The following is a 12617-nucleotide window of genomic DNA, read 5'->3' as shown; positions in this document are numbered from 1 at the left end:
TGCTCTGATAGGTTCAATCCATTTCACTCTTATTTTGCTCTTAAAAGGTGATATACAGTTTATATATTTATCTCCCAGTAGCCCCAAATATTATCTATTGGTCAATGCAGTACGAAATCATGAAGTAAAGGTGGTGAGAGAAACAGCTATGGTTTAATAGTAATAGGTAATATAATACATATAAAATAATATATATAAAATAATAGTAATAGCAAGGCCCAACGTTGTCACAGAGCAATTGCACACCCAGCTCAGGAATGCAAACCTGTAATGTGATACTGAAATTATATAGGCATAGAGTGGCAATTGAGCTGCACAGTCATAAAAACAAGAGGATGTGCCCTTGTATAGTAATTATGTTGGGGTAGTGGGGATATATGGTATTTAATCAGGTATGTGCGTACCTAATAAGACATTGAGCTGGTAATCACATTATATCCTTATGTTGCATGTTCCTTTTTCTCACTACCCACTCGACTTATCTTTGCCCTTCTTTTCCAACATATCTGTGTAACCCTTTATCTCATGACTGTAACCACATTCACATCACAATAAAATAAAAAATAAATAAAAGTTTGTACTCATCATTTTACACCAGTTTTGCCAAATATAGTAAGACAATCACCACACCGTACCAGACTGTGTATTGTCACTGTGTACAACCCATTCATTCCATTACATTATATGAGTTGGTGCCCCAATCATTATCAAGTAACAGCATTATAATGTACCAACCTATGCCCCTTTCACCATATACAGTACAGTATGTACCATACAGTACCCCCTATCACCTCCATGTACCATCTAAAGCATCTCTGTCACATCAGCGCCTCTTCATCTCTAGCTTGTATCTCAGGTCACAAGAGTATCCTGGTTTTTAATATATATATATATATATAAACAAATCCGTCTGGCCCGAGTGTGCACCCAGGCTCGATAAGGAAGGAAAGCGGCTCTCCAATGGTAGAAAAAATACTTTAGTATTAAATAAGCAAAGGTAACATGGCGAAAGTCATTGTCGACGTTTCAAGGCTCTCTGGCCTTTTCTTCAGGACGTGAACATGTATCGAGCCTGGGCCACTCTCTGGCACACTCTCTGGCACACTCGGGCCAGATGGATTTGCTTCTATTTTACCATATTAAGAAGGCAGCCTACATCGACCCCATTTGTCCTGAGTGCCGGACTCAGCATATTGTGTGTATATATATATATATATATATATATATATATATATAGTTATTATTTTATATATATATATTTGTATATATAATGTGATTCCTTATATATATGGGAAATGTAGCTGTGCTCAGACTAGCTAGTAAGTTGGTTTCTGTTTTAAGGATGACAACTATAAACAAAAATAATTTCATGGGGAAATGAGCTAAACCTATATATGGGACATTTATGAATATCTTTATTTGTCGGTTTGTCAAATTGTTCAAAGTCGCTTGTGTAGAAACCATTAAAAATCTGTATGTATTATTTTGTTTTAGGAGCATTTATGATCCCTTTTATTATACTGCTTGTGTTTGAGGGTATACCGCTGCTACATCTTGAATTCGCAATTGGACAGCGCTTAAGAAAAGGAAGTGTGGGAGTATGGAGTTCCATTCACCCAACTCTGAAAGGGGTTGGTAAGTATTATTCCTATAAAATAAGCAATTGAGTGAGACTAAATAAAACATGACCAACAAAACCTAAATGTAACATAACCAACAGTGGGTAATTATTTCAGCAGTCCTATTTCCTTGCAATCCTAGTGAATACAGGTTGAGTCTCCCATATCCAAATATTCCGAAATACAGAATTATTTTGGCATGACTCAGATAATGAAACTTTTGGTTTTTAATGGTTCAATGTACACAAACTTTGTCTAAGGCACAAATTATTAAAAATATTGTATAAACCTTCAGGCTTTGTGTATAAGGTGTATATGAAACATAAATGAATATCATGTATGTATACAAAATTTGTTTGAGAAACAAAATTATTGAAAATATTGTATAAAATTACCTGTAGGCTGTGTGTATAAGGTGTATATAACACATAAATGCATTCTGTGTGTATATTTGGGTCCTATTCCCAAGATATTTCATTATAGTATGCAATTATTCCAAAATACGGAATATTCCGTTATCCAAAATACCCCTAGCATTTTGGATATAGGAGACTCAACCTGTAATATAATTAGGGGTGAGCGGGTTCGGATTTCTGAAATCCGAACCCCCCCGAGCCCCCCCGATCCGAGTCCGATCCGAGTCAGGCTCGACTTTTCCCGCCTGACTCGGATCTGACATCGAGGCAAAACGTCATCATCCCGCCTTCCGAGTCTCGCGGGTTTTGGATCCTATATAAGGTACCCGCGTCGGCGCCATTTTCTCACTCGGCTGTGGACAGTGAAGAGGGAGGGTGGGAGTTAGTGCTGTGTAGTGTAGTGTAGTGTAGTGCTGCTGTTGTCCACTACTTCAAAGTCCATAGGGGCTGGCTGTGTTGTGCTGTGCTGCTGTTGTTAATAGGGGCTGTGTCCACTACTTCAAAGTCCATAGGGGCTGGCTGGACTGTGTTGTGCAGTCAGTTCTCCATAGGGGCTGTGTCCACTCCAAAGTCCTGTGCAGTGTCCCAGTCCTAAAGGGGTGCTGTAGTGTTGTCCAGGGGGTGCTCTGTCCATCAGGGGTGCTCCCCCCAAGTGCTAAAAAAATAATATATTTTCTGTGTTTGTGAATTGTGTGCGCAGTAGCCGCACGTGCATCAACAAAGTAGTGCCAAGCGTGCGCCTGTGTCATAAGTAAAGGGCCGGCTGGCTTGACCGTTAAGGGTGCTGTAACCCCCGAAAGTACACTCCAGTCCAAACCAAAAAAAAAATTATTTTCTGTGTTTGTGAATTGTGTGCGCAGTAGCCGCACGTGCATCAACAAAGTAGTGCCAAGCGTGCGCCTGTGTCATAAGTAAAGGGCCGGCTGGCTTGACCGTTAAGGGTGCTGTAACCCCCGAAAGTACACTCCAGTCCAAACCAAAAAAAAAATTATTTTCTGTGTTTGTGAATTGTGTGCGCAGTAGCCGCACGTGCATCAACAAAGTAGTGCCAAGCGTGCGCCTGTGTCATAAGTAAAGGGCCGGCTGGCTTGACCGTTAAGGGTGCTGTAACCCCCGAAAGTACACTCCAGTCCAGACCTAAAAAAAAATTATTTTCTGTGTTTGTGAATTGTGTGCGCAGTAGCCGCACGTGCATCAACAAAGTAGTGCCAAGCGTGCGCCTGTGTCATAAGTAAAGGGCCGGCTGGCTTGACCGTTAAAGGGTGCTGTAACCCCCGAAAGTACACTCCAGTCCAAACCAAAAAAAAATTATTTTCTGTGTTTGTGAATTGTGTGCGCAGTAGCCGCACGTGCATCAACAAAGTAGTGCCAAGCGTGCGCCTGTGTCATAAGTAAAGGGCCGGCTGGCTTGACCGTTAAGGGTGCTGTAACCCCCGAAAGTACACTCCAGTCCAAACCTAAAAAAAAATTATTTTCTGTGTTTGTGAATTGTGTGCGCAGTAGCCGCACGTGCATCAACAAAGTAGTGCCAAGAGTGCCCCTGTGTCATAAGTAAAGGGCCGGCTGGCTTGACCGTTAAAGGGTGCTGTAACCCCCGAAAGTACACTCCAGTCCAAACCAAAAAAAAATTATTTTCTGTGTTTGTGAATTGTGTGCGCAGTAGCCGCACGTGCATCAACAAAGTAGTGCCAAGCGTACGCCTGTGTCATAAGTAAAGGGCCGGCTGGCTTGACCGTTAAAGGGTGCTGTAACCCCTGAAAGTACACTCCAGTCCAAACCAAAAAAAAATTATTTTCTGTGTTTGTGAATTGTGTGCGCAGTAGCCGCACGTGCATCAACAAAGTAGTGTCAAGCGTTCGCCTGTGTCATAAGTAAAGGGCCGGCTGGCTTGACCGTTAAGGGTGCTGTAACCCCCGAAAGTACACTCCAGTCCAAACCAAAAAAAAAATTATTTTCTGTGTTTGTGAATTGTGTGCGCAGTAGCCGCACGTGCATCAACAAAGTAGTGCCAAGCGTGCGCCTGTGTCATAAGTAAAGGGCCGGCTGGCTTGACCGTTAAGGGTGCTGTAACCCCCGAAAGTACACTCCAGTCCAAACCAAAAAAAAAATTATTTTCTGTGTTTGTGAATTGTGTGCGCAGTAGCCGCACGTGCATCAACAAAGTAGTGCCAAGCGTGCGCCTGTGTCATAAGTAAAGGGCCGGCTGGCTTGACCGTTAAGGGTGCTGTAACCCCCGAAAGTACACTCCAGTCCAAACCTAAAAAAAAATTATTTTCTGTGTTTGTGAATTGTGTGCGCAGTAGCCGCACGTGCATCAACAAAGTAGTGCCAAGCGTGCGCCTGTGTCATAAGTAAAGGGCCGGCTGGCTTGACCGTTAAGGGTGCTGTAACCCCCGAAAGTACACTCCAGTCCAAACCAAAAAAAAATTATTTTCTGTGTTTGTGAATTGTGTGCGCAGTAGCCGCACGTGCATCAACAAAGTAGTGCCAAGCGTGCGCCTGTGTCATAAGTAAAGGGCCGGCTGGCTTGACCGTTAAAGGGTGCTGTAACCCCCAAAGTACACTCCAGTCCAAACCAAAAAAAAATTATTTTCTGTGTTTGTGAATTGTGTGCGCAGTAGCCGCACGTGCATCAACAAAGTAGTGCCAAGAGTGCGCCTGTGTCATAAGTAAAGGGCCGGCTGGCTTGACCGTTAAAGGGTGCTGTAACCCACAAAGTACACTCCAGTCCGAACCAAAAAAAAATTTATTTTCTGTGTTTAGCCGCACGTATATATCAAATCGATATAACATAAATGGAGGACCAAACTTTCTCCGATAAAAATAAAATAGAGAAAGATCAAGAACCACTTCCTCCTAGTGCTGAAGCTGCTGCCACTAGTCATGACATAGACGATAACATGCCATCAACGTCGTCTGCCAAGGCCGATGCCCAATGTCATAGTAGAGGGCACATACAATCCCAAATGGCAAAGTTCAGGAAAATGACCTTGAAAAAGACATTTAAATCAGCTGAAGAGAAACGTAAACTTGCCAATATGCCATTTACGACACGGAGTGGCAAGGAACGGCTAAGGTCGATCCCTAGTATGTTCATGACTAGTGGTTCAGCTTCACATGACGATGGAAGCACTCCTCCCACTAAAAAAATCAAAAGAGTTAAGCTGGCAAAAGCACAGCGAAGAACTGTGCTTTCTAAGAAGATATCACAAATCCCCAAAGAGAGTCCAAGTGTGGTGGTGGTTGCGATGCCTGACCTTCCCAGCACTGGACGGGAAGAGGTGGCTCTTTCCACCATTTGCACGCCCCCTGCAAGTGCTGAAAGGAGCACCCACAGTCCACTTGCTGATATGCAAATTGAAGATGTCACTGTTGAAGTACAACAGGATGAGGATACTGGTGTAGCTGGCGCTGAGGAGGAAGTTGGCGAGGAGGATTCTGATGGTGATGTGGTTTGTTTAAATCAGGCTCCGGGGGAGACAGTTGTTGTCCGTGGGATGAAAAAGCCCATCACGGTCATGCCTGGGCAGAAGACCAAACATTCCACCTCTTTGGTCTGGCAATATTTCTATCCAAATCCGGACAACAACTGTCTTGCCATATGTACCATATGTAAAGGTGAAATAAGTAGGGGTAGGGACGTCAACCACCTAGGAACATCCTCCCTTATACGGCACCTGCAGCGCGTTCATAAAAAGTTACTGTCAAGTTCAGAAACTTTGGCTCAGACCGTAAGCAGTCCAGGGACACCTAAATCCCGTTGTCCTGTTGTATCCAAGCGCCTGCAAACCACACCGTCAACTCCCTCCTCGTCAATTTCCTCCTTAGTCAGGATCGGAAGTAGTCCTGCAGGCCATATCACTGGCATGACTGACTCTCCTATCCGGGATTCCTCCGGAGGATCCTGCATTGCTACGCCTACTGCTGCCGCTGCTGCTGTTGCTGCTGCTGCTGGGAGTCGTTCATCATCCCAGAGAGGAAGTAGGAACACCACTACTTTTACTAAACAATTGACCCTCCAACAGTCCTTAGCGAGGAGGATGAAGTACGACAGCAGTCATCCTGAAGCAAAACGTATAACTGAGGCCTTGACTGCTATGTTGGTGTTAGACGTGCGTCCGGTATCCGCCATTAGTGCAGTGGGATTTAGACAATTGATGGAGGTAGTGTGTCCCCGGTTCCAAATCCCGTCTAGATTCCACTTCACTAGGCAGGCGATACCGAGACTGTACAGAAACGTCAGAAAAAGTGTCCTCAGTGTCCTGAAAAATGCCGTTGTACACAATGTCCACTTAACCACGGACATGTGGACAAGTGGAACAGGGCAGACTAAGGACTATATGACTGTGACAGCCCACTGGGTAGATGTATCACCTTACGCAGCAACAGCAGCAGCGTCACCAGTAGCAGCATCTCAGAAACGCCAGCTCGTTACAAGGCAGGCTACGCTGTGTATCACCGGTTTCAGTAAGAGGCACACCGCCGACAACCTCTTAGAGAAACTGAGGGAAATCATCGCCCAGTGGCTTACCCCACTTAGACTCTCCTGGGGATTTGTGATATCTGACAACGCCACCAATATTGTGCGGGCATTACATCTGGGCAAATTCCAGCACGTCCCATGTTTTGCTCACACAATAAACTTGGTGGTGCAGAATTTTCTGAAAAGCGACAGGGGCGTGCAGGAGACGCTTTGGGTGGCCCGAAAAATTTCTGGCCACTTTCGCCATTCAGCGACTGCGTGCCGAAGACTGGAGCGCCAGCAAACACTCTTGAACCTGCCCCGCCATCACCTGAAGCAAGAGGTTGTGACGCGGTGGAACTCAACCCTCTATATGCTTCAGAGGATGGAGGAGCAGCAAAAGGCCATACAAGCCTATACATCCACCTATGACATAGGCAAAGGAGGGGGTATGCACCTGACTCAAGCGCAGTGGAGAATGATTTCCGTGTTGTGCAAGGTTCTTCAGCCCTTCGAACTTGCCACACGTGAAGTCAGTTCAGACACTGCCAGCTTGAGTCAGGTCATTCCCCTCATCAGGCTTTTGCAGAAGCAGCTGGAGAAAGTGAAGGAGGAGCTAAGACGGAGCGATTCCGCTCGGCATGTGGGACTTGTGGATGAAGCCCTTCATTCGCTTTGCCAGGATTCCAGGGTGGTCAATCTGTTGAAATCAGACCACTACATTTTGGCCACCGTGCTCGATCCTAGGTTTAAAGCCTATGTGGTGTCTCTCTTTCCGGCCGACACAAGCCTGCAGAGGTGCAAAGACCTGCTGGTGAACACACTGTCAGCTGAAGCGGAACGTGACACGTCAACGGCTCCTTCTTCATTTTCTCCCGCAACTGGGGCTGCCAGGAAAAAACTTAGGTATCCTAAGCAACCCGCTGGCGGTGATGCAGGGCAGGCAGGACCAAGTTTGGACATCTGGTCCGGACTGAAGGACCTGGCAACAATTTCTGACATGTCTACTGTCACTGCATATGATACTGTCACCATTGACAGAATGGTGGAGGATTACATCGGTGACAGCATCCAAGTAGGCATGTCAGACAGTCCATACCTGTACTGGCAGGAAAAAGAGGCAATTTGGAGGCCCCTGTACAAACTGGCTCTATTTTACCTGAGTTGCCCCCCCTCCAGTGTGTACTCCGAAAGAGTGTTTAGTGCAGCCGGGAACCTTGTCAGCGAAAGGCGTAGGAGGTTGCTTCCACAGAATGTGGAGAAGATGATGTTCATCAAAATGAATTATCAGCTCTTCCAGGGAGACCAGCCTCCAGAAGGTACAGAGGGACCTGTGGTGGTGGATTCAAGTGGGGACGAGTTAATACTTTGTGAGGATGAGGATGTACACACTGAAGAGGGTGAGGAATCGGTGGATGAGGAGGATGAGGATGACATCTTGCCTCCGTAGAGCCAGTTTGTGCAGGGACACATTAATTGCCAGCTTGTTTTGTGGGGGCCCAAACGAACCAATCATTTCAGCCACAGTTGTGTGGCAGACCCTGGCGCTGAAATGATTGATTTGTTAAAGTGTGCATGTCCTGTTTATACAACATAAGGGTGGGTGGGAGGGCCCAAGGACAATTCCATCTTGCACCTCTTTTTTTCTTTGCATTATGTACAGTTTGGGGCCTAGTTTTTCTAACTGCCATCCTGCCTGCCACTGCAGTGTCACTCCTAGATGGGTCACGTGTTTGTGCCGCCCACTCGTGTCGCTTAGCATAGTCATCCAGCTACCTCGGTGCAACCTTTTGGACATAAAAACACTATTGTGAGGTGTGAGGTGTTCAGAATAGACTGGAAATGAGTGGAAATTAAGGTTATTGAGGTTAATAATAGCATAGGAGCAGAAAAACCTACAAATTCTGTGATTTTAGCTGTTTTTATGCTTTTTTTCAAAAAAATACAGATCCAAAACACAAAACCCAGAACCCAAAACACGGAAGGGTGGTTTTGGCAAAACCAATCCAGATCCAAAACACGAAGAAAGATCCAGATCCAAAACCAAAACACAAAACACGAAAAGTGGCCGGTGCACACCCCTAAATATAATCATTTGGATTATTGATTACCCCTGATGATGATCTGCAAATTAAGTTAATAGTTTCAGACAGATTCTATACATCATCATTGCTGGTATTGGTATGTTTGGAACATGAATACACTAGTGAGTGATGTGTTATTCATAATAAATATGAATTGTAGTAGACTGAAGCAGGTGTCACAGGCAGCAGAAATGTAGGTTTTGAATTAAAAATATTACGTTTTTTGTTACTATTCATAATAGCTTCTGTTCTAGTGTCACTGTAAAGAATAATTATACCTATAAAAGAGCTAAAGCAAAATTTGGCTAATATTTCCTAAATTGACCGGGAGTCCCTCTGGGTATCCACGGCCATCAGCCAGCGCATGTGCGAGCATTGGGGGACCCTGGGAGGGATCCTATTGAATCCCTCTCAGGGAAAACTCAGAGAAGAGGCCCATAGGCTTCTATTGAGAAATGCAATCTAAAGATGGAGTTGCCTATTGGCAATTTCCATAAAGTTTAGCTTTCCGGTGCTTGGTGCATATGGGAAATGCGGTCAAACCTCCGAAAATGGCATTTTCGTAGGTTTGACTGCATTTTTCATCATAGAGAATCCCGCCCTGTATGACAAAATTGGAGTAACATTTCAAAAGACTTTTTTTGAATGTCTATTTTTATTCGTACAGCATTGTACGGATTATACATATTCCTACATAGTAGCACTTGCATACTTTTACTTTATCTTTTTAATTGTAAAATGTTCTAGAAAAATAAAAGTTGTATGTATTTCTTGCAGGTATTGCATCAATGTTGGTCTCTTTCCTGGTTGGTTTGTATTACAACACCATCATAGCCTGGGTCATGTGGTATTTTTTCAACTCCTTCCAAGAACCTTTACCATGGAGTACCTGTCCACTGAATGAAAACCACACAGGTAAAATGTGTTTTAGTTATAAAAAACAAACAAACATAATGATTCATTTTATGGAAAACCATTGGTAATGCTGCCTCTTGACACTTGAGGCTCTCTACTTCTCATTAAGGGGCCTATGTATCAATCTGTTTTTTACATAAAATGATGCAGAAACTGCAGTTTCTGCATAATTTATGTAGTTAACCTATGTACTTATAGCACAATGCAGGAGATTTCTCAGAAATCTCTGGCAAAGTGCTAATTAGTGCTGCAGACCGCAGTCCAAATTATTAGCAATGGGGACTACGATCTGACCCCTATTTACTAAACTTCAAAAAGCAAAGCTTTTCAGAGATTAACCACAGTAGTTTACACCATCTTCAGAGGGTGTAAACTACTATAAGCCTATGGAGGCTCCAGGGGCAGGAAAGAGATCTTTTGATCTCTCTCTCGCAGCCCCTGTCCGATTCCAGAAGTTAACACTGTGTGCATGCACAGTTCTGTGAAAGACTTTCACAATTTGACTGGGATATAACTCGCAGGGACAGCTGTTACTGCCACCGCTGTACCTGCGAGTTCCCCTTTGTAGATAACAGGGATATTTTCATTAAAAATGAAAATATCCCTGGCGAGATGGGTAGATAAAAATCACAGCTGGCCCGCGATTATTAGTACATAGACCCCTAAATATTCCAATGAACAGTATATACCGTCTGTTTTTGCTACTGCTCACATCTCTAAGTAGCATGATTTTTCTGCTATTTACCAATACTTATCTGTCTAGTGAGGTCCAGGAGTGTCCCCTGGCATATTCCTCTTCTGTATTGCTGGCAGCCCAATGCTGCAGCTACCTGTGATAGATAAAATACACAGGTGCTGTCTGGGCATGTGCATAGCTCTTTGACTCAGCGAGATTAAGCAAGGTCTGAAAGGCGTCTCTGAAGCCGACAAAGCTTTGCTGGGTCCCAGTAATGGGGACACAGCAATGGTGTTATGATTTTATATAAAACAGTGGTAACTGTATAAAGCACAATGCATTCCCCATATCTGAGTATAGAGATGCAAGAAATAATGGTAAGTAGAGAACTGCCTGAGAAATCATTTATTTCTTGACAGAAACTTCTTTGGTAACCCCTTCCTGTGGACATTGTCGGACTGGGGCATGAATGGCCCACCGGGGAAATGCAGTGATGGGGGTCCATACTTTGGGGTGTGGATAACCATTAGAGAGTGCATGGTCTGGGCCCCTTTAAAAATATATATAGATAGTAAATACTACTAGTGCATTCATGCTAATGTACCAGATTAATAACAGCAATGCATTGTAGAAAATGCACCATAGTCCTGTGCAGGGTAATGTAACATATGTATAATGTATAATTCAAGTGCACAGTCTGAAACCTGATCCCTAGAGGAGAGGGTGGGCCCTCAGGCACTGGGGCCCACCGGGGATTTCTCCTGTACCCCTGTGGGCCAGTCCAACCCTTCCTGTGGAAAACAATTAACTTATGGGTTATCAGTGAGTGATAAATAGAGCATTTACTCCTGAACCCATCTCAACTAGAGATGAGCGGGTTCGGATCTCAGAGATCCGAACTCACCCGAATTTCGGGAATCCGGGGCGATCCGAGCGCAGCCCCGGATCCCTCACCCGAGGCAAAACCTCGCGACCCCGCTGTCGGGTCGCGAGGTTTTGTTTTGAGCAGGCTTAACACTTATTGGCTGAGAGAGCCGTCTGTGACGGCTCTCAGCCAATCAGCGTTAAGCCCAATGAAAATGCACAGAGAGAGAGAAAAAGAAGATGGCGCCTGCTGCCGACACCGCCGGCACCCCCACTAGCAGCATCCCCTGCTGCCGACAGCACAGTTGCCGACACTCCTGCACTGCTGCCCCAAGTACTGAGGACCCCCACACTGCCGACACTGCCAACACTCCCACACTGAGGACACCACCAGCACCCCTGCACTTCCGATACTGTCAGCACACATTCACTGAGGACACCGCTGGCACCCCCGCTCTGCTGACACCGTCGGCACTCTGCATTGAGAACACCCCTGCACTGCCGACACAGTCAGCAAACCTGAACTGAGGAGACTGCTGGCACCCACGCTCTGCTGACACAGCCAGCAAACCTGCACTAAAGACACCGCTGGCACCCCTGCACTGCCATTCCATGTACTGAGGACACCGCTAGCAACCCCCGCACTGCAGACACAGCCAGCAAACCTGCACTAATGACACCGTTGGCACCCCTGCACTGCTGACACAGCCAGCAAACCTGCACTAAAGACACCGCTGGCACCCCCGCACTGCCGACACAGCCAGCAAACCTACACTAAAGACACCACTGGCACCCCTGCAGTGCCGACACAGCCAGCAAACCTGCACCAAAGACACCGCTGGCACCCCCGCACTGCCGACATTACCGGTACCCTTCACTGAGGACACTGCCAGCACTGCAGCACTGCCATTCCATGTACTGAGGACACCGTCAGCAACACGCTCTACTGACACTGCTGTCACAGTATCCAACCCACACTGTATAACACACTGTATCCGTGTTGGAAATTAGAAGCTGAACTGCCCATGTTAATGCCGCCCACTGTGTCACTTAGCTTAGTCAGCCAGCTAGCTGGATGCAACCTTTTGGCCTTAACTAGATGAAGCAGATAATATTGTGAGGTGGTCAAAATTGTTTGGAAATGACTGGAAATAAATGTTATTGAGGTTAATTATACTGTAGGAACAAAAACAGGCCCATTTTTTGTCATTTTAGCTGTTTTTATAGTTTTTTTAAGAAAAAAATCCAGATCCAAAACCAAAACACGAAAACTAAACATGGAGGTGAGGTTTTGGCAAAACCAATCCAGATCCAAAACCAGGGGGGATCCAGATCCAAAACCAAAACCAAAATACGAGGGTCGACGCACATCTCTAATCTCAACCTAGTAATGTACTGTAGGTGTATACTATTCTTTACAACAGTGGTTTACAAAACAGTTTTCTGATTGTTCATTGTAATTTTTGTTTTTACATATTAGTGTTTTTGCAGTGAATGCAATTTTCACATATCATTGTGCAAGGCTGTTTTAGCTTTAGTTTAGTTTACAATTTAATTTTATTGCAATTTTAATCGTTTGGA

At 45.0% G+C, this 12617-nt stretch overlaps 1 protein-coding gene across 2 annotated transcripts in view; it reads left to right on the top strand.

Annotated features, from left to right (window-relative positions):
- The window catches only part of SLC6A19 (solute carrier family 6 member 19), a 152966-nt gene that overhangs the window by 55443 nt on the left and 84906 nt on the right, over window positions 1–12617 (top strand). The window contains exons 1-3 of one of the 2 annotated variants that reach the window (XM_088445645.1): window positions 86–166; window positions 1495–1635; window positions 9359–9496. In XM_088445645.1, the coding sequence (XP_088301771.1) occupies window positions 1503–1635; window positions 9359–9496 (271 nt within the window). In that variant the 5' untranslated portion in view covers window positions 86–166; window positions 1495–1502. Of the gene's footprint in view, window positions 1–85; window positions 167–1494; window positions 1636–9358; window positions 9497–12617 lie in introns of those variants that run through there. The other variant, XM_088445644.1, reaches the window with a different exon arrangement.

This window comes from Taudactylus pleione, unplaced genomic scaffold (genome assembly GCF_031769625.1).
Source record: "Taudactylus pleione unplaced genomic scaffold, aTauple2 ptg000386l, whole genome shotgun sequence".
NCBI lineage: Eukaryota > Metazoa > Chordata > Amphibia > Anura > Myobatrachidae > Taudactylus > Taudactylus pleione.
Note: the sequence above shows the minus strand (reverse complement) of the source record. Positions and strands in the feature narration are given on the sequence as shown.